Source organism: Somniosus microcephalus, chromosome 10 (genome assembly GCF_052327205.1).
Source record: "Somniosus microcephalus isolate GS21.2 chromosome 10, FLI_Smic_1.0, whole genome shotgun sequence".
Lineage (NCBI taxonomy): Eukaryota > Metazoa > Chordata > Chondrichthyes > Squaliformes > Somniosidae > Somniosus > Somniosus microcephalus.
This window is the reverse complement of record NC_140996.1, coordinates 196725347-196753122: the sequence shown is the minus strand read 5'-3', so window position 1 is coordinate 196753122 and position 27776 is coordinate 196725347. Positions and strand designations below refer to the sequence as shown.

Here is a 27776-nt window from a genome sequence, read left to right as displayed (position 1 = left end):
ACACATCAATTTGTACCCTCAGGGGATTAAGAGCGTACAGATTTGTATACATTGTGTACACCTAACTATGGTCTCAAATGAGGACAGTAAATTATTGTAAGAATGAATTCAAGGTAAATTCTTGCCCACATCAAGTTTGGATGTCAGTGTCTGAAAATTTGCCTTTTCTGGGTTCTGGGACTGCTGGTGAGTTGACTCATTTAGCAGCCTTCCTGTTTTGACAGGTGTTGAAGTGACCATTAAGTCTGTGAACTTCTGATATGCTAGCAGTGAGATTTATGATCAACAAGAGTGAGGCAGATTGCCAATTCATTTACACATATGGAGCTGTGTTTATTTTTGAGTGAAATACATCAAAATAGGCGACAACTATTTATAAACCAAAATGAATGAATCTCCCACCAAATGAGTTGACAGGTCTGACGAATAGGTCAATCTTTTACACATGTGTGACTGAAAAAAACAGACTTTGTAACTGGCAGTTAGTCATTCAAAGGGCAAGGGACAGTGGGAGCTGGGTCCAGGTAAGTGCAATGTTTTAAATTACAAAATAATAAGGCAGAAAATATTTGAATAGGTAGGATAGCTTCTATTATTTATGAGAAATTAAATTAAATCTGGAATTATTATATAAATACAGGAAACTTTCGATTTACCGGCACCTAAATAACCAGAAATCTCGGTTAACTGGCAAAATTCAGGAGTAGGTTCAGGTAACTTTTATTACTTTTTTTACTCCATTTGTTGCTGTGCAAGGGTGTGGCTGCAGCTGTTGCTAAGCTACAGAGACGCTTGCAACTTGTGCCCATTGTTCTGAAGCTGTAAGCAACAGGGTTTGTTGTTTTATACGGAGCTCTCAGCTCCATATCTTTTACTATAGCGTTCGGTTATCCGGAATTTTTGATGAACCGGCACCACGTCGGTCCCGTCCGTGCCGGATAAAAAAAAGTTTCCTGTAGTAGATAAAAAATGAGGAAGAGGAGAGAATGGGAATAAAAGGAAGACTGGGTAGGCAGAAATAAAGTGATTAAAAGGTTTTGTTTTTACCACCAGATTTCCAATGTATTGCTCATGGATCACTCAGGATCTGGAGCTTGATTTCTCATTGTTTACTACAGTTCCACTACAACCTAAACGGCGAAGCAGGAGAGAAGCTCCAAAGAATATTTTTGCCTCTGCCCCTCTTTTCACCTTAAAAAAAACTTCTTAAAACCCATCTTTTCAACCGAATTTTCTGTCACCTCTCTTAACTCTACCACCATGGCTTGGTATTAGGTTTCAAACCTGACATCATACCCCATGGCTACAAAAGCTGCTTTGGCATTGGTGAAAAACACCCAGGCTTAAATTCAAACCTATCACCATTTCTCAGCCAAGCCAATAAATCAAACACTTTACAACTGCAGAGTGATCCACCTGGGAAAGGGAAAAACAGTGGCAATCCCGCTCCACAATACACAGCCTGCTTAATGGTCACAGACCCATCTCCCATTTATGAACAGTGACCTTGGAATTATCTTTTATCTGGACCCTCCTAAGGTTGGCAGCATGGGGTACCAATGAAGTTGTAGAGAAACCAGAAACAATATTTTTTTTTATAAAAGGGCTACATGAAGACATTTGTGTTCTTCGTGTGAAACTGAAAGGATGTGAATATACATAACTGATCTTTACATATGCAACAGACACAATAGCGCCATGTATCCTAGCAAAAGGTACTTCTGAAAAACAACTTGCATTCACATAGCACCTTTAATATCAAAAACATCCCAAGGCACTTTAGAGGGGGGAAAAAACCCAATGCCAAGCAATGATGGCAGAATTAAGAGAGAAAATATGTGTTTTAAAAAGGCCTTTAAAGGTGAAGAGCAATGTAGAGAGGTGGAGGGTTCGTGAAAGGAGTTCCAGATAGTAGATCTGAGCGGACTGAAGGTTCTGCCGCCAGTATTATGGGAAAAGAGAGGGAAGATGCACAAAAGGCCAGAGTCGAAGGACTGAAGGGTACAAGAGGTGACATAAGGCTGAAGATGGTTGCAAAGGTGAGGGGGCGAGACCATGGAAGGGTTTGAAGATAATAAGAATTTTAATTTCAATGTTCTGGGCAGCAGAGAACCAGTGTAGTCAGGGAAAGTCTTGTACACGTCCAAAATTTGCTTCAGTTGTGTAACTCAAAACATTACAGGATAAAATCCATTAGGCTTGAAATAATGCCATAGGATACAGAAGCATACAGACTTTACACATTTGTCTGAAATTTTTCTCTCCGCCATTTCAGCAACAGCATTAAATCATTTTCTTGAAAACAGGTTATTAATAGTAAAGAGAGCAATTTCAGATGAATGCGAGTACTAGCATCCCCTGAAATAACTTCACACTAATTATGAATTTAGCTAATAGTTGTATGATGGATTACTAATGCTGCCTTTAATTTGTTTGCCTTTAAGGTCTTTGAAGGCTTCATTAAAGGCAATTAATTTTAGGGAGGTTCACTTGCCTTTAAGTATCCTAAAAGGGTCAAAACATCAACTACATTTCTGAATAAGGAGCAACTTAAAACACTGGAGATCACTCTAAGAAAAGCAAAATTCTGTGGATGCTCAGCCGTTGAGTATTTCAAGACAGTGATCGATAGATTTTTGGACATGGGATATGGGGAGAATGCGGGAAGGTGGAGTTAAGGTAAAAGATCAGCCATGATCTTAGTGAATGGTGGAGCAGACTCAAAGGGCCGAATGGCCTACTTCTGCTCCTATTTCTCATGTTGAAGTCCTATAACAGTCAGTAGTGTGGTTACTGACCTCCCACTGGGAACATGGGACCAAATTAGTCTGAACTCCTGACATTCAGCAATTGCTTACCTGCACTACAAAGACTACAGGTTTAAGGTCTTTCCAGACGAAAAATACCAAAAGGCAAGCATCGCAGGTTAGCCGTTTTTGGATTCTTCTCATGTATAATTACAGGTGTAGAAGGAAGGCAGACAGAGTAATTTAGTAATTGCTCCCAGCAGAGGTTCCTATTACTGCATCATTTGCCTCTGCCACATTCTCAGGTGTATGCTACACACAGCATATTGTTCTATCACAACAAGGCCTTTGGTTAAAGAAAATCCCACCTTGTATGCTACAATTTGTAGATCGTAACAAAACAAAATTCATCCCCCGCTCCCAAGGTGATTTAATGCCCAAAACAGTGGACAACCAACAACCGCCTCAGAACCAGTCATGGTAGATGCTGCCACCTTCTCCATAGATAGAAGATTAAAGCATCCCATCATGTGACTGTGGAGCTCCTGATCAGACCCTGGAGCACATCATTGAGCACGGCCCTCAGAGGAAATTCGCAGGCAGCCTACAAGATATCCACGCTGTTACACCGGAAGCTTTGGCCTGGATATCTGACTTAGATCTTGACATCTGATTTGCTTTGCTACTACCATACGAAAGAAGACAACGCCCCCAAAAAAACACCACTATATTCAATTTCTCCCCCATGAATGTGACTTTCTCAGATTAAAATTACAAACATGTTTGCATGATGATGACAAATTATGGCTTTGAATTAACCATATCAAATAGAATTTCAAAGTAAAAATGACCAGCGTTCACAAACAGGTGTACATAATCATATTTTCAGAAGAAAACCTTTTTTTTTTTTTGCAGATCAGCAACAATAGAGATGACAATAAAACATCAACATTCTATCAAGACTCAAGGTATGCTCGCACAAGATTGATCCTCCTTCAAAAAGAAAGGACTTCTAACCTATTGTGTGGGAACAGCATAGTAGAATATGCAATGCTAGTGGACGTCTTCCAAAACCAAAAGGTGAGGAATTTTAAGTTATGAAAGTCTTACTTGGAGAAAGAGAGAATATTGCCTTGTGTAACTGCAAGTGGCACAGGAAAAGTTAAAAAGTGCACTTCAACAGCCACCTTTCTTGGTCTGATGTTGTCCTCCTACTATTTCTCCAAGAATGAAAAGAAAATCAATTTTGTAGGCAGCACAAACAAGAGTTAAAGCTCTTCTACCCTTTTACCCACATAGAATACAAATGTTAAAAAGCACATAATTTAAAAAATTCATTTGAAAATGCGTGACCTAAGATAATGCATTTTGAGTAAATGCTCTGAAATGTTTGGCCTGAAAATGCTGTTGGAAATTTGAGCACACAGCACTGAGAGAAATAACACCTTGACTTCCTCCAGAAAATGCTTGCTGTAGTTAAAGTGCGAACATCTGGTCGCTGAAACACTGTTGGACAGCCTGGTTTTACACAGACAGAATCACTTACCACTGTCTTCGACTGTGAAGTGGAATATGTCACTTGTCGCATTGACCCCTTCCTTTAACACATAGCAGATCTTCATGTCATCAACTTCACCTGGAATACCAATGACAGTTTATTGTTTTAACAAAGGTACATTAGGATCTCTTTCTCACATTGCTTTGATTACTAAGTTTCCTTCAGTGGTCAATGAAATTTGTTCTTAGAGTAGTCAACAGGGACCAATGGGACATGCACATGATCAGATTGCTGAGTGACACCATGAGGTGCAGCTTATAAAACCTTATGTAAATCTGAGTAAATGCTCTGGCATTTTGAAATAGCCACAGCAGAAGCCAGGAGCTGTGCCTCAGGGCAGGTGGGAAAGAAAGCTAAGAAAATCAGAAGGGATTTAACATGGGTCACTCTTGTGCACTCCCTAGTGGCTGCTTTAGAGCAGAGGAGGAAATATTTTAAGTTAAAATAAAACCACAAACGCCTCTTGTACCCAACATTAGGCACTGGTTTTGCAAAACAGAAATCTCATCAGCACCAGCTCCAAAAAGGCACGCATTCCTTTTCAGCAACACCCTAACAAGAGCTCATTTAGTTCGCAAGTTAGTGAGCAATTCAACCAACTTCCATTGGATAAGCACTTATTGTTTAGTATTGAAAGTAAGAATTGGTAGCCGATTATCTAACACAATTGTCAGTTATTTGTTGCACAGTACAATGGAATTGTGAGCCTTCTAAGTAAATATTTGGTTAAATTAGATTGTTGCCCTGCCCTGCTGTAACTATTCAAGCCATTTAAAATCTCATTTGCCACTTAACATTCCAAATGAGCACTGGATTCACATAGCAATTTTGCAGAATCCAACATCCGAGAGACCTAGGAAGCTTAGTAGACTTGTACGATAGCAAAATACTGCAGATGCTGGAAATCCGAAATAACAGAAAATGCTGGAAAAACTTTTGAAAAAGGGTTAGACCCGAAACGTCGACTCTATTTTCTCTCCATGGATGTTGCCTGGCCTGCTGAGTTTTTCCAGCATTTTCTGTTGTTATTTAGCTTAGTAGACTTGATGCTCAACATATTCAACCAATGCAGAGCAGCAATCAAACAAAACCAATAGAACATTAAACAAAAACAGAAACTGCAGGAAACAACTGAGCCGGCCAGGCAGCTCTGGTGGAGAAAACAGAGGGATGAATATTTTGGGTGCAAACCCTTGTCAAGTGCAGCTCACAGTTCGGAGCCTCCAGACGTACCCAGCAGTGTGCTACTGATTGACTTTTCACTTCATTGACAACTCTGTGTGCAGTAATGAGAGGATTCAGGCAGCATGTGGCAGCTGCAACTGTTCGTGCCACGTTGGACTGGCAAGCACTTACACAGATAGGGAAAAGTCAGGAACTGGGGGTAATGCTCTCTTACTTTATGTGGCTGTGCATGGGTGCTGACCCAAGAGAAACTGGACAGCAACCATTATGTTTTTCATCTCAGAAAGTCTTCCTGTATTGGTGGCTCATCACGATTTGATAAACTGTAGAATCCCAACACTTATTTTAAAAGAATAAGGGCCTCAGTACTTTTGGGACTCTGATATGCCTGAGATTAATGAAAACTGCATTAGCTTAGCAGCCCTCAGCTTAAAGGTGAGAACAGATATTGTTTAATCGATAACATGGAGGAAAACAGAAGTAACTTGCCATCAGCTCAGACCTGCCACTGATAGAGAAAAGTGAACACATATTGCCTGACTGTTGGAAGATCAGCTCTGATGGCACTATGGTACTGCCCCCTCCGCCATCACCACCCACCAATATTTGTATGCAAGTCTACACCTATGTTTACAGCATAGTGTCAGTGCCAGTGCTTTGCTAGAGCAATCCAAAACTGATCCCACTGCCCCACTTTCTCTCCACAGCTTCAAATATTTATCCAATTGTCCCTTAAAAAATGCAATGGTTTTTGTCTCAACCACTTCCTGTGGTAAAGCAGTTCATACTCAAACAACCCTCTGTGTAAAGAAACTTTTCCTAAATTCTCTCCTAATTCTCTTAGTGACCATTTTAAATTGATGACCTTTTATCACTGACTCCCCAAGCAGAGAAAATAGTCTTTCCCAATACACCCTATCAAAACCTTTCCTAATTTTAAAAGCCTCCATTAAATCTCCTCTAAGCCTTCTTTGCTCCAGTGAAATAGTTCAAGTCTCTCCTCATCATAACTATAGTTCCCACCCCGGCATCATCCTGGTGAATCTACGCTGTACATGCCCTATGGATTTAAAGTCCTTTTTATAATGGAGCGCCCAAAATTGACACGATGTCCCATAAACCCAACCCCAGAAGAGTACATTCTACTACAGCAGTCTCACACCAGCCATCTCTGTAGCCTGTGACAGACAGTTATGCTGAAGTATAAGTATATTGTGTTCTGGATACACACCAGTAGAAATTAGGCTGAGACTGTCCAAGATTAATTCACAGAAGGCCCCTTTAGCCAGGAGAGAGATGAAACTTTTATTGAATCAATCAGTAGTGCTATATTTTAACCTAGGTCCCAGAAGTAGATGGATGGTGTATTAATGTACTATATTTCCCAGTTTCCTCAAACATAAAATTTATATACTGCACTTGTTGCGCACAATGTTAAATACAGATTTTATTTGACACTGTTTTTAGGTGTTTTTTCTATGTGCAACACCAAAAAGCAAAATATTGCAGATGCTGGAAATCTGAAATAAAAACACAGAAAATGCTGGAAATACTCAGCAGGTCAGGCAGCATCTGTGGTGAGAGAAACAGAGTTAACGTTTCAGGTCGATGATCTTTCATCAGAACTGCTGATTGGTCATCAACCTGAAACGTTGGCCCACAATTTGCGGTGAGCGGCAAAGCAAAAGCGTTCGCCGCTGGCCTCAAAGAAAGTTGCCCACAGAGATCGCGAGATCTCTGTGGCGAGAAGTTTGCCTTTTTTCGACGCTCAATTGATTTCAGCGCAGGGTAGTGGGGAGTCCCTACTGTGAGGTCAACAAGCTGTCTAAGCAGCCAGTCACATTGCAGAATTCTCACAGACAGGGAACCAGGAAATGAGAAGCTGCTTTTATCCTGACTTTTTGAAAATGTTACAGAGAACAAAACAACGACTGGGGCTCTCACATGGGGAAAAGGTGAAATATCATGAACAAACTTTACATTTTTTTTTTAAAGTTTCTTCAAAATTGTAATTTTTATCATAATGGATAAATTTAACACTCCACAAAATTAAAATTAGTTTTTCAGGGCCACATTTGTTTAGCAGTCAATGCGCTGTTAAAACCCCAGTTACACCTAATCCAACAAGGCTTAGCATTTAATGGGGTATTTAACAGCGATATTACCGCGGAAAAGCCCATGTTTTCATCAGTTTCACTAATTTCACTGATTGCCGGCTATCGGGGGGGGGGGGGGGGGGCACAGCACAGTCAGTGTCGGAGCAGTGAATGACTCACCGCAACTTCAGGATTTCCGCATTTAGATGCGCATGCGCTACATCCTGAAGTTGCAGTCAGTTTCAAAGGGGTAATAACGGCAAACTGTTAGTTCGCTGTTATTACCCACCGCAAATTCAGGCCCATTAACTTTGTTTCACTCCCAACAGATGCTGCCGGACCTGCTGAGTATTTCTAGCATTTTCTGTTTTTATCTATGTGCAACATGTTTGAGAAGCCAGTACACGCAAGGTCATTTCTATTAAGATGGTTAACACTGCTATTGTGGTATAGCAACAATATAACTGTGTTGGAAATCAGAACCAGACAGCATTGTTTCTGAAGCATGATATTAGCTTGGCCACTGCCAAACAGTAGTATTAGGTTCCCGATCTAAGAAATGAGTAGAATTTAGTGTTGTGGTTTGACCTCTAATTTGCTAATAAAGTTTTCCCACTTGATTTACAATGGATCTGTACTGTTCCTATTCCTTCATTATGCATACAAAATAGCTTCTTAACATTGAACATTTAGTAGCAAGCTCCATGCAGATTCAGAATTACAAGATACTTTGTCTTTATTCACATTGGGACAATTTTTTCTACTGAAAACCAATAAAATGTAAAAGAAGATAAATCTGTCACCTCAAGAAAAAAATTCACTTGAAAGCAATCAGAATAAGTCAGAATGACACATTTAGATTCTTACCTTGAGTGAATTCAGTAACGCTGTCATTTCCTTTGCCCATGTGCATAAGGTACCCATGCTCAGGACTTTCTATGATCTTGAATTTTAGAACACTGTGCACGCTGTCACGATCTTCAGCTTTCAGTGCTTTGCCTGTAATCATAAACCCGAGGTGTCCTGTGCTGAGCCCACGAAGAGTGGGGGCACCTTTATTCACAATAATCTGAGGCACTCCATTGTCGACCGACATTGTCCGTATTCTCATCATCTGGGACTTTCGAGTTTCAAAGACAGTGTCCGGGAAGACATAGAAGTCTGTGTGCGTGCCATCAGTCACTGTGAAAGAAAAGCTGTCTTCAGAAAATTCAGTCCCATCGTGCTTGTAACTGATGAGGTTTTCATTCAAGTCCTGCTTCGTAAAAGACGTGACAGGCAAGGTGCGGTTGAATAGCAGCTGTCCATGAACAGGTACTTGTGTCACAGTAAATCGCAGCAAGTGATCAGGTGTGTCTCTGTCTTCAACCGTCAATTCAAATGGTGTAATTAGTTTTACTTCTCCTTCATTAACCACCAACTCGTGCAAAGTAAGAACAGGTTTTTTGTTGTCAACATCACTGATGGAGATTCTGAAAGTGCGAAACACAGGATTGTAACCATCCGTCACTTCAAATTCAAAACTGTCCATTTTCACCTCATCATCGGATGTGTGAATGTAGTAAACTTTGTTACCAGCTAGCTGAAGCTGTGTGAATGTTGTGATGGGTACTCCTGGCTCATCTGTGCATTCCAGGTGGCCACGAACGGGTGCTCGGGTAATACTGAAAAGCAGATTTTCATCAGGGCTATTCAGGTCAGTGGTACTAAGTAAATCTGTTGTAAGAGATACTTTTCCACCTTCCTTCAGAGAGACTCCTTTGCTGACCACATCAGGGAAGATCATGTCAATACCACCAATAGAGACATAAAAGTAACGATCAATGAGTGGATTAATGCCGTCTGTTACATCGAACTTGATGAGATCGCGGATGCCTTCCTGGCCAGTATGTATATACTGAATCAAGTTCCTGTCAATATCATCCTGGGTGAAGTTCATTCCTACTGTAACATTTTCAAAGTTGCCTGAAGGGTGAAGACATTGCAAGAGACCTTGCCTTGGTCCATAACGTATAATGTACGCAAGTGTTTTGTCATCTGAATCCAGGTCTGTCGCTTTAAGAATGTTATCATTTATTGTTTTTGTTTCTCCGATCTCAATTTCTAGTCCATCGTTTATAGTCATTCTTGGGGTCTCATCATCAAGTGGAATGACCATTATAATGACTGTTTTTTCAACACTGTGCTTCCCATCAGTAAGTCGAATGTCAAAACTGTCTTCCTTGGTTTCAGAATCATCATGCTCATAAACAATGCTGGAGCCTTCTCTGATCTGATCTAAAGTAAAGCTGTTGACAAGGACAGTACCTGTGGTAAGCTGATTTACTATCTGGCCATGCTTCGGTGGTTTAATGATGGAGAAAGTTAAGTCATTGGCAGGGATGTCACCATCTGCAGCATTGAGAATAGGGGTGTCAATAACGAGACTCATACCCTCCATCACAACAAACTCCCTCATGAAAATGTCTGGTTTTTCATCATTTGCAGGGATTATGATAATAGGAAAAAAGTGCCTCTGTGAGAAGTTAATGCCATCAGAGCAGCGGAATGTAAACCTATCCTCCACTGGTTCCACAGTTTTGTGAATGCTCTGAACATAATTAATGTGTCCAAGACGTATCTCTTTAAAAGTGAAAGCAGTGATAGCAGTTCCTGCACGAGATGTCTCAGACCCAGGAGCTGGTGAAATGTTCTCTACATAGCCAGAAGTTGGTTGGACAATAATAGTACAGAGAATATCATCATCAGGGGTATCAAAATCTTCAGCTTTTAAATTTTTCAATGTTAATGCATTTTTATCACCTTCGACCACAGTAAACTGTTTTCCTACAATAACTTCTGGAGCTTGACTGTCAACAGGAAGGATGGTCACGTGTACACGAACACCTTGCACTTTGTTTCCTCCAATATTCCACTCATCAGACATGTCGGTGAGAGTCAAATTAAAAGAATCTTCTTTTCTTTGTAGTCCTATCTCGCCATTTGTGTGGGTATAAATCACAACCCCATTGATGATGTCTTGTTGTGTAAATCTTTCAGCAGGGATGCCATTAACCAAGATCTCTCCCAGTTTTGGTTGGTCCTCGACAATGAAAGTCAATCTAAGATCATCAGTGTCTTCATCAGTTCCTTGGATGACATTCGTTGTTATTTCAGTGGCTCCATTTTCCAACACATCTAAGTATGATCCAATAGTTCCAACCGGCAGCATAATAGTTGGTACCTCATCATCAACTGGACGTACTGTTATTCGAACAGTGATTGTAACTGTATGAACTTCATCACTTACATCAATTTTCAAAGAATCACTAGTAGACTCATCACCATTATGCACATATGCTATTTTCCCATTACTTATATCATTTAAATTAAATGCTTCTCCCTCGATTATACTAACACCAGCATACTGCATCTGACCGTGTTTTGGAAGCTGAGAAAGTGTAAATGTTATCTGGGGTCCATCAGTGTCTGCATCTGTGGCATGCAGTTCAGCACTTGTAACTATAAAAGTGTCTCTTTCAAACATTGTAAAGCCAGTGTTGGTTATTTGAGGTGGTTTGTTGTCCACAGGCTGTAGAAAGATTGTACATGTCCCATCAACACTGTTCCCAGCCGTGTCTTCTACTGTAAACTCAAACTGAACAACATGAGGAGTAATTCCAAGTTCCACATCTGGAGGTCTGTAGGCAATTTTGTGGTGGTTGACCTGAGCTTGAGTAAACTCTATCACTAAAGTAGTGGGACTTTCAGTTAATACGATGTTACCCATTTGCACGGGATTGTTTTCATCAGTGTCGGTGGGGGGCTTTGTAATGGTGTACTTCAAATCTCTGTCATCCGAATCTAGATCAGTGTAACGAAGAAACTTCCTCCGAAAATATGTCAAGCGATACTCTTCAACAATCATCTGTAAAGTGCTTCCTGGATATAATTCAGGGGGAATGTCATCTACTGGTTGAATTTTGATGATGAAAGTATGCTCGCCTGACTGATTCGGAGGATCGTTGTCGTCTTGCACACGGAATACGAACTGGTCCATGACTGTTGTGGTGCTGTGAGGTCCGATATGTCTGTAGAAAAGTTTCCCGTCTATGATGTCCTGCTGGGACCACTCCAAGCCGACCTTTTCGAAAGCCCTGTCATTTTCAATGAATCGCCAAGAATGCAAATCGGCGGGCGGCTCCACCTGACGGAGGACCAGCTCTCCGAGCTCAGAGAGAGGGGGCTCGACTGTGAACCTGATGGCCGAATCTTCCGAGTCGATGTCGGTGGCGCTGAGCACGAATGGGGAGAGGGGGACCATCTGGTTCTTGGCCAGGACCAGGCCGGTGTTGGCATTGATGATCGGCGGCTCGTCGTCGGTCGGCACGATGGTGATGGGGAAAAGAAACTCCACGTCGTGCTGTCCGTCCGTCATGCGGAAGATGATGTTGTCGCTGTAGGTGTCGCTGCCATCGTGCTGGTACACCGCGATGCCGGCGTCCAGGTCCGCGGGGGTGAAGAACTTCCTTCGGGCGCCAAGCACCGTCAGCTCGCCGTGCCTCAGCCCGTCGATGACAGTGATCCTCACCTCCTGAAGGTTGTCTTCGTCGCTGATCTGCAGGTTCTGCGAGCTGGACAGCGGCCGGGATTGGCCTTCGTACAGCAGCTGGCCGGTGTTGCGGGTCACCACCGGCGCCAGCGTGTTCATGGGCTTCACCACGATCATGAAGGCGAAGGGATCCGAGACGGCGCCTTCGGTGTCCACCACCTCGAACTCGATCTGGAAAATCCTCTCCACGTCCGAGTCCGCCGCCGGCGGCTTGTAGGCGATCTTCAGGTCTTTCAGGTCCCTCTGGTAGAAGGAGGTGATGGGCAGCTTCTGGTCGTCGGTGCTGACGATGGCGAGCTGCTGGTCGCCCAGGGGGGAGGTGATGTTGAAGATCAAGTCGTCGGGCTGGGACTCGGCGTCCTCGGCCGCCAGCATGTCGGGGGTGATGGCCGTCAGCACAAACTGATCGACTTCCATCATCATCATGGCCACGAAGCTGGGCTTGGGCGCCGTGTTCTCGGTCCCCTCCCGGATGCGGACCATGATCTGGAAATGCTCCAGCTTCAGCAGGTTGCCTTCCCGGTCGTGTAGCTCGGCCACCATGGGGATGTAGTCGCGGTTGGGCGACCGGCTGGGCGCGATGTGGCGGTAACGGATGTCGGAGTTGACAAATTCCTGACAGTCCACCATCTGGCCGGCTCTCTGGTCGTTGACCAGCCGCCCGTAGCGGGGGAGGCCGCCGGCGCCCGCCAGGGTGGTGATCTTGCAAACCTCCCAGGCCGGGTTGAAGGTGAACTCCAGCACCTTCTTGTCGATGGCGTTGCTGGTGCCCAGCAGCTTCTCCACCGTCAGCGGCATGTTGCGGGTGATGATTTCCAGCTGGGTGAAGACCACTTCCACCTCCACCATGAAGGGGACGACCAGGGTGTCGGTCTGGGTGTCGTACCTCAGCTGCAGCTTCACCCGGTCCTTGGAGGGGCTCCTGGAGCCGAAGTGCGAGTACTTCACCTCGTCCCGCCCGAAGTCGCAGGGGAACTTCTTGGGCGTCAGCTGGCCCGGCCTCTGGGACAGCGGGTCGTTCTCCAGGACGGTGATGGTGCACTTGTCGCCCGGGTGGACCTGGACCACCAGGTCGTTGATGGGGTCGATGTCGACCGACCTGCCGAAGGGCACGCGGATGCCGTTGTTGGCCAGAAGGATGGAGTCGCCGGACAGTCCCGACCTGAACCCATAGTAAAGCTCGACGCTGTCGAAACTCTCTTGCGCCGCTGAGCTACCTGTCACTGTCAGAGCCAGCAACAGCCTGGCCAGGGCTACAGGCAAGCGTGCAATCACAGTCTCCTCTCTTCGCTGCAAGCCTTCCTCTGACACAGCCATGGTGTTAAAACTTTCTAAATAAAACAACATATATATTTGCTTTTTGTTTCCCCCTCACTCAATTTACAAGCAAGGCTCTGCAAGATATAAATATATATTTTAGTTTTTTTTTAAAGTGATAATTCTCTTATTGTTGTTGTTGTTGTTGTTGCTCCGTTCAGGTTTGCAGCCGCTCTTCAGTTGCAGTATCAAGTCCCACTGCACCCAGCTCCAGCCCGGGCTCCGGCTATAAACTCCTCGCAAGCCCGGAGCAACCTGTTGGCGGAAGTCCCGCCCCGTTTGCCGCACTGATTGGAGATCAATGAGATTTCCCCCGCCGCTCCAGCCGCCGCCGCCTGTGAGTTATCGCCCCGCTTTCCGGCGGGTGGGTGGTCAGGTGAGCTGTCAATTAGATGACGTCTCCCAGAAGCTGCTTCTCTCTCTCTCCCCTCTTTCTCTGGGAATAGACCCGAGCGCTCCCTAAATGGCAAAGGAGTCAGAGTGAGAAAGACAAGCAGGCACCCGGCAAGGGAGACAGAACCAATATAGGGAGAAGTTCAATAAGTGAGGGGCGCGCACACACACACACACAAGAAACAGAAGGGAAGCTAAATAGTGAAAATTGATAAGTTGAAAAACGAGGAAGAAAACAATCAGCTGGAAGACTGGGTAGATTGAAGGTTTCCAGGAGAGGCAGGGGGGAAACAGACCTAGATTAAAGGGAGAGCAACGAGACAAATTAGTTATAATGCCCAGACAAAGCGAAGACAGGTAGATAGGAAAAGCGTTTAAAATAGTTCTTCAAAATCGTTTTTGAATTCACCAGCTTCAATCGCTACTTTAACCATGAAGCTAGATTGCGAGTTGTGTGAAAGGGAGCCGAGTTTTGGCAGTTGTTTTAAGCCACTTGTCTGCCCCGCGGCCGCTCGATAATCCTTCACCCCAGGGGTGTGCAGTGAGGAGCTGGCGGTATAAAGCTGTAAACTACTGAGATCATTCAATGTTTGTTTATTTGTCACTGCTATGTTTTTATCTCAATCGCTTTTGCCGTAATGGTTTGTGGTTTTCATTCAACACGGACATGTAAAATGCCACTGTGTAAAATGCCACTGTGCTCAACACGGCGCGTACAAACAACCGGCTGTTCTTTATGGCCAGAGAGGGTTTCTTAGCGCGCACATTGTATGTTGTATCACTGCGATCTTTCCGAGTATCCTACACCTGAATACTTATATAATGAGTACATCCAAGGAAGGAATTGTTTCCACTATTTTACAGAATATTTTAATTCAGAACTGTTCACCGCATCCCTCGCCTTTGACTGTTTTGACACGGTTGCAGAACTGGATGTTGATACTACCCACGAGTCATTTCCCAAACAATTGTTTCGGGCTGCACGGATCGTTCCCATCGTTATCACTGGAGTGAGTACTGACACCGCTGTGTTGACGGGCCAATTACTCAAATCATCTCCCTTGTGGCCGGGATTGATGGTGTCACTGTATGCAGCCATTATCAGTGCAGCATTGCTGTCCTGAGTGGCTATCGGAAATAACAAGAGCAATAACGCGGTGCCCCGTGCAAGGCAAGCCTAGAGGGAGCTCTGAACTGCACCACCACATGCGTTCACAGCAGCCTGGCCTGGGGCTACGAGAACTGGCGGCTCCTCCTCCGTATCACTTCCACTCAGTGAACTAGCGCAAGACCAAAAAAAAAACCTGTATATAAAGGAAGGGCATGGGTACATAAACACAATTCTAGATGAAAGTCAAGCAGATAATTATTTATGGTTCCGGTTGAAAATGTTTTTTAAAAACCCTTTCCTGTTTCACGGCTTAGAGCTTTTTAACTGTCTTCCGTTTGACGCCGGGTTTTTGCGGTAAATTAATCCGATTCTCCGACCCCAGCAACTCCTGTCCCGAAGCCGTTGGGCACTTTTAAGATGTAATCTTGTAATCAACATTACTGATAAAGTTCCAAAATGTTGCTGCATCTTGCCCTCGCAATCACAGACACGTAGTTTATGATTTACTTTACATAGTATTTGCAGGCCATTGGGCCCAGCAGGTCTATCTATGCTGGTGTATATGGTCCACACCAGCCTCCTCCCACCTTACTTCATCTCACCCCATCGCCGAACCCTTCTACTCAATTCTCATGTACCATTTTTGTCCTTCCATGCCCCTGTGAAGCGCCTTGGGCCGTTTTTCTACATTAAAGGCGCAATTTAAAAGCAAGTTGTTGTTGTTGTGACTGCAATGGAGGGTGGGGTGGAGGTGGTAATAGGAGGCTGAAAAAATAAAACCTGACATCGATCTAAGACTCACAAACTATCAAACTAATATATTTAATAAACAGTTGTGTGATCCTAGAATGAATTAATATCAGGTACAGTGATTTCCAGGACTACCTGCAAGGAATTTAGTTACGAATTTCTGTGTGAGGTGAGCAATTCATTAAACATACTTGCCTGGATTTTGCGGTCGGCGTTGTAACTACGGATTACGCCGCCAGCATCCGAACGGAATGCGCACTTACCTGATGGGGACCCTCCTTTGAGAACTTGCTGGCAGACGCTGCGTAGTAGAGGGTAGCGTAGTGGCCCACAGATCCCAGGGGCGCACCGTGTGCGGAAGCGTACCTGGGATCAAGTGGGCCGGTGCTCCAATCAGAAGGGGTCTCATTATTTGTAACATAGATGTTTATGCACATTAAACCCTCAATTTAGCAACCAGTTCCTCCGAACATTACATGGAAAATAAATACTTTTCATGGGCAAAATCCTAAAATGCTTCCATATCCGGCCCCATGTAGCTTTTAAAATTACTTGGATTTGCCAGGGGGTATCCCTTTACACGGTGCAAACAGGCCCTGCGCCTGTTTGCATCAGTCCTAAAATTTTCATGGGCCAGAAATTAGGATCGGGTGCTTGCCACGCGTGCAAGCCCCCGATGTGCTCTCACCCTGCGCGCCGACATCTGAAGCCCGGGCCTGCTTGCATTTCCTGTCACTGGCCTGGTTCAGATGTCGGCGCGCTGTGCTTGCCTGATCCAGCGGCGTAGTTAGTGCGATGTGCCGGCTGGGATCAGGTGAGCACTCTGCAGCCAATCAGGGGAGGGGAAACTCATTCATGAGTTTGATAGTAAAGACTGTCAAACTCATGAAAAGTACGGGCGCCCAAAAGACTAGTTTAACTTTAATTAAAATTTAAAAAAACATCCCAATAATTAAATAAACTATAAATAACTTTAAAAAACTATTTAAAACAATTAATACAATTTTTGAAAAAAATAATTTTTTACGAAATCAGGTCTAAAAATAAACTTACCTTACTGTACAGTCCTTAAAAACAATGAAGCTGTGGAAAAAATGTAATAATTTTAAATAATAGACCACTTACCTTCAAGAATCCACTCCTTACGCCTCCTTTTTTCATTTCTAAAAAGTTCAGGCCCTTACACACACGCAAACCTGTCAAAAAGAAGGAAGTTCAACGCATGCGCGCAGAGTCCTGTGCGCACGCGTTGGACCTCTGAACCCCTTGGTTTGATGGAGAGGAAATGCCGGTTTCCCGCGCATGCGCTGTGCATGCTGAAATCCGGCATTTCCAACGGGCCCACGCGTGAGTACACCGTCTGTACTCATGCGTTGGGACCGGAATTACTGGCCCAATATGTCATTGCTGGGGAATTGGTGGGCAATTAGCCCAACTCTGCGCCAGCAATTAGGATTTTCCCGTTGGTGCGGATCATATGTCAAGTCGGAACTTGACAGATTGCAAGTTCGGGATTTCATGCCTGTGCAAGCACAAGCAGAGATCCCGAACTTGCTATCCATTTCAAAGGTGGTATGATGGCGTACTCTGAGAATATGCCGTCATAGCGGCCGCAAATTCTGCCCCACTCGTTGCAAGATCATAATATGATTACCATCAAATCAAATCAAATCAAATCAACTTTTATTGTCATTGTTAGTGCACAAGTGCAGTACAACGAAATGTAGGCTTGCGGCTCCCGAGAGTGTACAATTTGGATTAGGACACTTAAACATTCAACATACATTTATACATTTGGCTTGCAGTATATTAGCATAAATATGACCATAATAAAGTGCATTGGCAGATGTGCAGGCTTTAGTGTTTATTTGTGGAGTTCAGTAGGATGACAGCCCTGGGAAAGAAGCTGTTCCTAAATCTGGTCGTACGGGTGCGAATGCATCTGTAGCGTCTTCCAGATGGTAGGAGGGCGAACAGACTGTGGCTGGGGTGGGTAGGGTCTTTGATGATGGACCGTGCCCTCCGTAGGCAGCGTTTCTGATATATATGCTCTGTGGTCGGTAGCCGGGTGCCGGTAATGCGTTGGGCAGTTTTGACGGGCTATTGGGCCCATCTGAATTCATCCATACAGAGAGATCCGAAGGCTTCCCCATTGTAGCATCCAATTATTTCTTAAATGATTCCAGGGTTTTTGCCTCCATTCGTCTATCTAGATTAGTTTATCTAGAAGTCTACGCCATACGTTGATCACTCTATGTGTGAAGAAAAAAATCCTGATATCTGTCCTAAAATTACCTTTTATTTATTTGAACTTGTGTCCCCTTCTTCTGTTCCTGCAGTTTAATTTAAAGTAATATTCTGAGATTAATTCTTAGAGGCTGAAAACCCAACTTGTTCCAGTGTTTCCTCATAATGCAAACCCCTAACAACAGGGTTGTGAATCTTTGGAATTCTCTGCCCCAGAGGTCTGTGAATGCTGAGTCTTTGAGTATATTCATGGCTGAGAGAGATAGATTTTTAGACTCTAGGGGAATCAAAGGATATGGGGATAGTGCAGGAAAGTGGAGTTGAGGTTGATGATCAGCCATGATCTTATTGAATGGCGGAGCAGGTTCGAGGGGCCGTATGGCCTACTCCTGCTCTTACTTCTTATGTTCTTAACAGGGATTAGCCTCATGGTTCTTCTCTGCACTGCTTCCTGTGCTTGGATGTCTTTCTTATTTCTTTGATGCAGTACTAAAGTTGTGGTTTGACCTGAGTATTATAAAGTTTGATCACTACTTCCTTGGACTTATATCCTACTGTTCTGGCTATGTAGTTCAACATCTTATTGACTTTGCTGATAACGACTCTGTTTTGGTTGATATGTTTGGCGTTGAGTCCACTAAGACTCCTAGCTCTCTTTTAGCTTCCTCTTTAGCTGTTTCAATACCATTCATGGAGCATGTGTGTTGTCTATTTATCCTTCCTATATGCAGCACTTTATACTTCTTTGCATTAAATTTCATCTGCCATTGTTCTGCTGACTTACATATCTTGTTCTATCTGTCAGTCTTGGCTCAGTAGTTGTATTTTTGCCTTTGAGTTAGAAGGTCATGGGTTCAAGCTCCAATTGAGACTTGAGCACATAAACTAGGCTGATACTTCAGTGCAGTACTGAGGGAATGCTGCACTGCCAGAAGTGTTGTCTTTTGGATGAGATGTTAAACCAAGGCCCTATCTGCTCTCTGAGGAAGACATAAAAGATTCCCACGGCACTATTCAAAGACGTGCAGGAGAATTCTGGCATCCTGCCAACATTTATCACTTAACTAATATTACTAAACCAGATTATCTTGTAATTGACCTCATTGCTGTTTGAGGGACCTTGCTGTGCGCTGATTGACAGCTGCATTTCCCAATATTACAAAAGTGACTACATTTCAGGAGTATAGTACTTCATTGGCTGTAAATCGCTTTGGGAAGGCCTGAAAGGTGCTATATAATTACAAGTTATTTCTCTAATTCATTATGTAATGTATGAGTTGCCTCTTCTGAGTCTTCTGCCCCATCTATTTTGATATCATCTGCAAATGTGACCACTTTGCATTGAGTTTTTGAATCCAGGTCATTTATGCAAATTATAAATAGTAATGGCCCTAACACCAAGCCCTGAGGAACCCCGCTCAGCACTTATCCTCACAGTGACATAACTCCTCTAATGAGTACTTATTGTTTCCTAATTCGTGGGGCACTGGCACCAGTACTGGGGAAAGAGAGCTGTTCCGTTGGGACGGGCTACACCTGAACCATGCTGGGACCAGAGTTCTAGCGAATCAAATAACTAGGGAGGTAGATAGGGCTTTAAACAAAATAGGGGGGGGGGAGGGTCCTGGTGGAGAGAAATCGAGAATGCTAAAGAGAAAAGACAAGGAAGCAGTGCAGGAAAGTGATTGGGGTAAGGATAACCAGATTGTGTCAGGAAGGGACAGAGCAGGAGTGCACTAACAAATAGGGTCCGGGTAAGAAAAAATGGTAATAAGACAAATAGGACCATCATACAAAACCATGTTAAGATGTCTAAAAATGTTAAAAAGACAAATCTAAAGGCACTGTATCTGAATGCATGAAGCATTCGTAATAAGGTAGACGAATTAACAGTGCAAATAGTTGTAAATGGATAAGATATAATTACAATTACGGAGACATGGATGCAGGGTGACCAAGGCTAGGAGCTGAATATCCAAGGATATTCGATATTTAGGAAGGACAGGCGAAAAGGAGAAGGAGATGGGGTGGCGTTGCTGGTAAAGGATGAAATCAGTGCAATAGTGAGAAAGGATATTGGCTTAGAACAACAGGAAATTAGAGATGCATGTAACAAGGGTACTACAGTAATCATGGGTGACTTTAATCTACATATAGACCGGCCAAACCAGATTAGCAATAATACTGTGGAGGGTGAATTCCTGGAGTGTGTACGAGATGTTTTTTAGACAAGTACTTTGAGGAGCCAACTAGGGAACAGGCTATCCTAGATTGGGTATTGTGCAATGAGCAGGGGTTAATTAATAATCTTGTTGTGCAGAGTCCTTTAGGGAAGAGTGACCATAACATGATAGAATTCTTCATTAAGATGGAAAGTGAAGAAGTCCAATCCGAAACTAGGGTCCTAAATTTAAACAAAGGAAACTACGAAGGTATGAGGAGTGAGTTGGCTATGATAGATTGGGAAGCTTCATTAAAAGGCATGGCAGTGGATAGGCAATGGCAAACATTTAAGGAACAAATGCATGAATTGCAACAGTTATACGTTCCTTTCTGGCGCAAAAACACAAAAGGAAAAGCAGCCCAACCATGGCTAACAAAAGAAATTAAGGATAGTATTAGATCCAAAGAGGAGTCATATAAAGTTGCCAGGAAAAGTAGCAAGCCTGAGGATTGGGAGCAGTTTAAAGTTCAGAAAAAAAGGACCAAGAGATTGATTAAAAGGAGAAAAATAGAGTATGAGAGTAAACTTGCAAGGAACATAAAAGCGGATTGCAAAAGCTTCTACAAGTATGTAAAAAGAAAAAGATTAGTGAAGACAAATGTAAGTCCCTAACAGTCAGAAACAGGAGAATTTATAATGTGGAACAAGGAAATGGCAGAGCAATTAAACAAATACTTTGGTTCTGTCTTCACTGAAGAGATCACAGATAACTTCTCAGAAATGCTAGGGAACCAAGGGTCTAGTGAGAAGGAGAAATTAAAGGAAATTAATATTAGTAAAAAAATATAGTGCTGGAGAAATTAATGGGACTGAAAGCAGATAAATCCCCAGGGCCTGATAATCTGCATCCCAGAGTACTAAAAGAGGTAGCCATGGAAATAGTGGATGCATTGGTTGTCATCTTCCAAAATTCTATAGATTATGGAACAGTTCCTGCAGATTGGAGGGTGGCAAATGTAACCCCACTATTTAAAATAGGAGGGAGAGAGAAAATGGGGAACTACAGACCGGTTAGCCTAACATCAGTAGTAGGGAAAATGCTAGAGTCTATTATAAAAGATGTGGTAACAGGACAATTAGAAAATATCAATGGGATTAGACAAAGTCAACATGGATTTATGAAAGGGAAATCATGTTTGACAAACCTACTGGAGTTTTTTGAGGATGTAACTGGTAGAATAGATAAGGGAGAACCAGTGGATGTGGTGTATTTGGATTTTCAGAAGGCCTTTAATTATGTCCCACATAAGAGGTTAGTGTGCAAAATTAAAGCACATGGGATTGGTGGTAATATACTGGCATGGATTGAAAATTGGTTAACAGAGAGGAAGCAGAGAGTAGGAATAAATGGGTCTTTTTTGGGGTGGCAGGCGGTGACTAGTGCTTGGGGCCCAGCTATTCATAATATATATCAATGATTTGGATGAGGGAAACAAATAAGAACATAAGAAGTAGGAGCAGGAGTAGGCCATATGGCCCCTCGGGCCTGCTCCGCCATTCAATAGGATCATGGCTGATCCGAATCTAGACTCACGTCCACTTCCCTGCCCTCTCCCCATAACCCCTAATTCCCTTATCTGCGAGTCATAGAGTTATACAGCACAGAAAGAGGCCCTTCGGCCCATCGTGTCTGCGCCGTCCATCAAGCCCTGTCCAATCTAATCCCATTTTCCAGCATTTGGTCCATAGTCTTGTATGCAATGGCATTTCAAGTGCTCATCCAAATGCTTCTTGAATGTTGTGAGGGTTCCTGCCTCTACCACCCTTTCAGGCAGTGAGTTCCAGACTCCAACCACCCTCTGGGTGAAAAAGTTCCTCCTCAAATCCTCTCTAAACCTTCTGCCCCTTACCTTGAATCTATGCCCCCTTGTTATTGACCCCCCTACTAAGGGGAAAAGTTCCTCTTTATCTACCCTATCTATGCCCCTCATCATTTTGTACCTCAATCAGGTCCCCCCTCAGCCTTCTTTGCTCCAAGGAAAACAACCCCAGCCTGTTTAGTCTTTCTTCATAGCTGAGACGCTCCATCCCAGGTAACATCCTGGTGAATCTTCTCTGCACCCTCTCCAAAGCAATCACATCCTTCCTATAGTGAGGCGACCAGAACTGCACACAGTACTCCAGCTGTGGCCTTACCAGCGTTTTGTACAGCTCCATCATAACCTCCCTGCTCTTATATTCTATGCCTCGGCTAATGAAGGCAAGTATCCCATATGCCTTTTTAACCACCTTATCTACCTGTTCCGCTGCCTTCAGGGATCTATGTACATGTACACCAAGGTCCCTCTGACCCTCTGTACTTCCTAGGGTCCTACCACTCATTGTGTATTCCCTTGCCTTATTTGTCCATCCAAAATGCATCACCTCGCACTTTTCAGGGTTAAATTCCATTTGCCACTTTTCCGCCCATCTTACCAACCCGTTTATATCGTCCTGTAGCCTGAGGCTTTCCTCCTCGCAATTTACCACCCCACCAATTTTCGTGTCATCTGTGAACTTACTGATCATACCTTTTACATTCTCATCCAAATCATTTATGTAGATCACAAACAGCAAGGGACCCAGCACCAATCCCTGAGGTACCCCACTGGACACAGGCTTCCAGTCACAAAAGCAACCTTCGACCATCACCCTCTGCCTCCTGCCACTCAGCCAGTTTAGGATCCAACGTGCCAAGGCACCCTGGATCCCATGGGCTCTTACCTTCTTGACCAGTCTCCTATGCGGGACTTTGTCAAAAGCCTTACTGAAGTCCATGTATACCACATCCACAGCATTTCCCTCATCCACACACCTAGTCACCCCCTCGAAAAATTCAATCAGATTGGTCAGACATGATTTACCCTTGACAAAGCCATGCTGACTATCCCCGATTAATCCTTGCCTCTCCAAGTGGAGACTAATTTTGTCCCTCAGAATTTTTTCCAATAATTTCCCTACCACAGATGTTAGGCTCACTGGCCTGTAATTCCCTGGTTTATCCCTGCTACCCTTCTTGAATAATGGTACTACGTTAGCTGTTCTCCAGTCCTCTGGTACATCCCCTGTGGCCAGAGAGGTTCTGAAAATTTGTGTCAGAGCCCCTGCAATCTCCTCCTTTGCCTCACACAGCAGCCTGGGATACATCTCGTCCGGGCCTGGGGATTTATCCACTTTTTGGCCTGCTAAAACCGTTAGTACCTCCTCCCTCTCGATGCTAATATGTTCAAGTATATCACAGTCCCCTTGCCCGATTTCTATGTCTACATCGTCTTTCTCCATAGTGAACACAGATGCAAAAAATTCATTTAAAACCCCGCCTACATCATCTGGCTCCACACACAGATTGCCACTTTGGTCCCTAATGGGCCCTACCCTTTCCCTGGTTATCCTCTTGCCCTTAGTATACTTATAAAACATCTTAGGATTTTCCTTTATTTTGCTCGCCAGTGTTATTTCATGGCCCATCCTCGCTCTCCTAATTTCTTTTTTACGTATGCCCCTGCACTTTTTATACTCCTCTAGGGCTACCTCCGTCTTTAGTCTTTTGTAACTGCCAAAAGCCCCCCTTTTTTTCCTAATGCATTTTTGTATATCCCTTGTCATCCAAGGTTCCCTTTGCTTGTTGGTCCCACCCTTGACCTTTACGGGAACATGTTGGCATTGTACTCTCTCTATTTCCCTTCTGAAAGTCTCCCACTGCTTTGATGTGGATTTTCCTGTAAGTAGCTGCTCCCAGTCCACTTTGGCCAGATCCTGCCTTATCATATTAAAATCGGCCTTCCCCCAATTTAGAACCCTTATTTCCGGGCCGTCTTTGTCTTTTTCCATGACCACCTTAAATCTCACCGAATTATGGTCACTGTCGCCAGAATGCTCTCCTACTGACACTTCCACCACTTGCCCGGCTACATTCCCGAGAATTAGGTCCAGTACCGCCCCCTCTCTTGTAGGACTTTCTACATGTTGGCTCAAAAAGCTCTCCTGGATGCACTTTAAGAATTCTGCACCCTCTAAGCCTTTCACACTCTGACTATCCCAATTAATATTGGGGAAGTTGAAATCCCCCACTATTATTACCCTATTATTTTCGCACTTCTCTGAGATTTGCCTACATATCTGTTCCTCTATCTCCCCCTGACTGTTTGGGGGCCTATAGTACACTCCCAGCAAAGTGCTTGCCCCCTTTTTGTTTTTAAGTTCTACCCATATGGCCTCATTAGAGGAACCCGCTAATATATCATCCCTCCTTACAGCAGTAATTGACTCCTTAATTAATATTGCAACACCCCCTCCCCTTTTACACCCCCCTCTGTCTCGCCTGAAGATTCTATACCCCGGAATATTGAGCTGCCAGTCCTGACCCTCCCTCAACCATGTCTCCGTGATAGCAACAATATCGTACTCCCATGTGTTCAACAACAACTTCAGTTCATCCACCTTATTTGCAAGACTCCTTGCATTAAAATAAATGCCTTCCAGCCTTGCCATATTCCCTTTTGCCTTCACATATTTGCTCTGCCTTCCCAGCTGACTTGTTTTTTCCTCCGTATTTGGCTGTAAATCACCCCCTACTATAGCTCCACTCTGTATCCCATCCCCCTGCCAAGTTAGTTTAAACCCCCCCCAACAGTGCTAGCAAACCTCCCCGCAAGGATATTGGTCCCCCTCTGGTTCAGGTGTAAACCGTCCGACTTGTACAAGTCCCACCTTTCCCAGAAGCAGACCCAGTGATCCAGGAAACTAAAGCCCTCCCTCCTGCACCATCCCTTTAGCCACGCATTCATCTGTTCTATCTTCCTATTCCTATACTCACTAGCACGTGGCACCGGGAGTAATCCAGAGATTACAACCTTTGAGGTCCTGCTCTTTAATCTTCTACCTAGCTCCCTAAATTCTTGCTGCAGGACCTCATCCCTCTTTTTACCTATGTCGTTGGTACCAATGTGGACCATGACCTCTGGCTGTTCGCCCTCCCCCTCCAGAATGCCCTGCAGCCGTTCAGTGACATCCTTGACCCTGGCACCAGGGAGGCAACAAACCATCCTGGATTCACGTCTACAGCCACAGAAACGCCTATCTGTTCCCCTTACTATAGAATCCCCTACCACTATTGCTCTCCCACTCTTTTTCCTCCCTTCCTGGGCAGCAGGAGCACCCCCAGTGCCAGGAAGTTGGCTGCTGCTGCCTTCCCCTGGCACGTCATCCCCCCCAACAGTATCCAAAGCGGTATACCTGGTTAAAAGGGGGATGGCCATAGGGGTCCCCTGCACTACCTGCCTGCTTCTATTGTTCCGCCTGGTGGTCACCCATTTCCCTTCTGCCTGTGCAGCCCTACCCTGCGGTGTGACCAACTCACTGTGCGAGTAATTCGCGACCCTCTCAGCATCGTGAATGCTCCACAACCCATCCACCCGCAGCTCCAGCGCCCCAAGACGGCCCGTTAGTAGCTGCAGCTGGATGGGTTGTGGAGCATTCGCTAGGAAACTGTCTATCTCCATTTTAAATTTATTTAATGTTGCAGCTTCCGCAGCCCTCTGGGGTAGCAAATTTCATAGATTTACTACCCTCTGAGTGAAGAAGTTTCTCCTCATCTCAGTTTTGAAAGGGCAGCCCCTTATTCATAGATTATGCCCCCTAGTTCTAGTCTCACCCATCAGTGGAAACATCCTCACCACATCCACCCGATCAAGCCCCCTCACAATCTTATATGTTTCAATAAGATCGCCTCTCATTCTTCTGAACTCCAATGAGTAGAGTCCCAACCTACTCAACCTTTCCTCATATGTCAACCCCCTCATCTCCGGAATCAACCGAGTGAACCTTCTCTGAACCGCCTCGAGAGCAAGTATATCTTTTCTTAAATATGAAAACCAAAACTGCACGCAGTATTCCAGGTGTGGCCTCACCAATACCCTGTATAACTGCAGCAAGACTTCCCTGTTTTTATACTCCATCCCCCTCGCAATAAAAGCCAAGACTCCATTGGCCTTCCTGATCACCTGCTGCACCTGCATACTAACTTTTTGTGTTTCATGCACCAGGACCCCCAGATCCCTTTGTACTGTAGCACTTTGCAGTTTCTCTCCATTTAGATAATAACTTGCTCTTTGATTTTTTTCTGCCAAAGTGCATAACCTCACACTTTCCAACATTATATTGCATCTGCCAAATCTCTGCCCACTCACTTAGCCTATCTATGTCCTTTTGCAGGTTTTTTATGTCCTCCTCACTCACTGCTTTCCCTCCCATCTTTGTATCGTCGGCAAACTTGGATATGTTGCACTCGGTCCCTTCCTCCAAATCGTTAATATAGATTGTAAAGAGTTGGGGTCCCAGCACTGACCCCTGCGGAACACCACTAGTTACTGATTGCCAGCCCGAGAATGAACCATTTATCCCATGCCAGTATATTACCCCCAATCCTGTGATTTCTTATCTTGATCAGTAATCTTTTGTGTGGAACCTTGTCAAATGCCTTTTGGAAGTCCAAATACACTACATCCACTAGTTCCCCTTTATCCACCCTGTATGTTACATCCTCAAAGAATTCGAGCAAATTTGTCAAACATGACTTCCCCTTCATAAAACCATGCTGACTCTGTCCTATTAAATTATGTTTATCCAAATGCTCTGTTACTGTTTCCTTAATAATCGACTCCAACATTTTGCCAACCACAGGTGTTAGGCTAACTGGTCTATAGTTTCCAGCTTTTTGTCTACTTCCCTTCTTAAATAAGGGTGTTACATTAGCAGTTTTCCAATCTGCCGGGACCTTCCCTGAGTCCAGGGAGTTCTGGAAAATAATCACCAATGCATCCACAATCCCTACCGCCACTTCTCTCAAGACCCTAGGATGTAGGCCATCAGGTCTGGGGGATTTATCCGCCTTAAGTCCCATTATTTTACTGAGTAACATCTCCTTAGTGATGTTAATCCTGTTTAGCTCCTTCCCCACCATTGCCCCCTGTTTGTCCAGTGTTGGGATATTTTTAGTGTCCTCTACTGTAAAGACTGATACAAAATATTTGTTCAGCGTCTTTGCCATCTCCATGTTCCCCACCACTAGTTTCCCAGTCCCATCCTCTAAGGGACCAACGTTCACTTTAGCCACCCTTTTTCTTTTTATATAGCTGTAAAAACTCTTGCTATCTGTTTTTATATTTTTTGCTAGTTTACTTTCATAATCTATCTTCCCTTTCTTAATTAATCTTTTCGTTATTGTTTGCTGGCTTTTAAATGCTTCCCAATCTTCTATCCTCCCACTAGATTTGGCTACTTTATATGCCCTTGTTTTCAGTCGGATACTATCCTTTATTACTTTACTAAGTCACGGATGGCTGTCTTTTCTTTTATTCCCCTTTTTCCTCAGTGGAATATATTTATCTTGAAAGATGTGAAATATCTCCTTGAATGTAGACCACTGCTCTTGTACCGTCTTACACTTTAATCTGTTTTCCCAGTCCACTTTTAGTCAATTCTACTCTCATACCTTCATAGTCTCCTTTATTTAAGCTCAGTACGCTGGTTTGAGATCCAACTCTCTCATCCTCAAACTGAATTTGGAATTCAACCATA

General features: G+C 43.9%; 1 protein-coding gene across 2 annotated transcripts in view; it reads right to left on the bottom strand.

Annotated features, from left to right (window-relative positions):
* Positions 1-13810, bottom strand: part of LOC147111970 (FRAS1-related extracellular matrix protein 2-like) — a 319343-nt gene extending 305533 nt beyond the window's left edge. The window contains exons 1-2 of one of the 2 annotated variants that reach the window (XM_085999403.1): positions 8454-13810; positions 4294-4383 (exon numbers count right to left, since the gene is read on the bottom strand). In XM_085999403.1, the coding sequence (XP_085855529.1) occupies positions 4294-4383; positions 8454-13524 (5161 nt within the window). In that variant the 5' untranslated portion in view covers positions 13525-13810. The remainder of the gene's footprint in view (positions 1-4293; positions 4384-8453) is intronic. The other variant, XM_085999402.1, reaches the window with a different exon arrangement.
* Positions 13811-27776: the final 13966 nt, after the last annotated feature.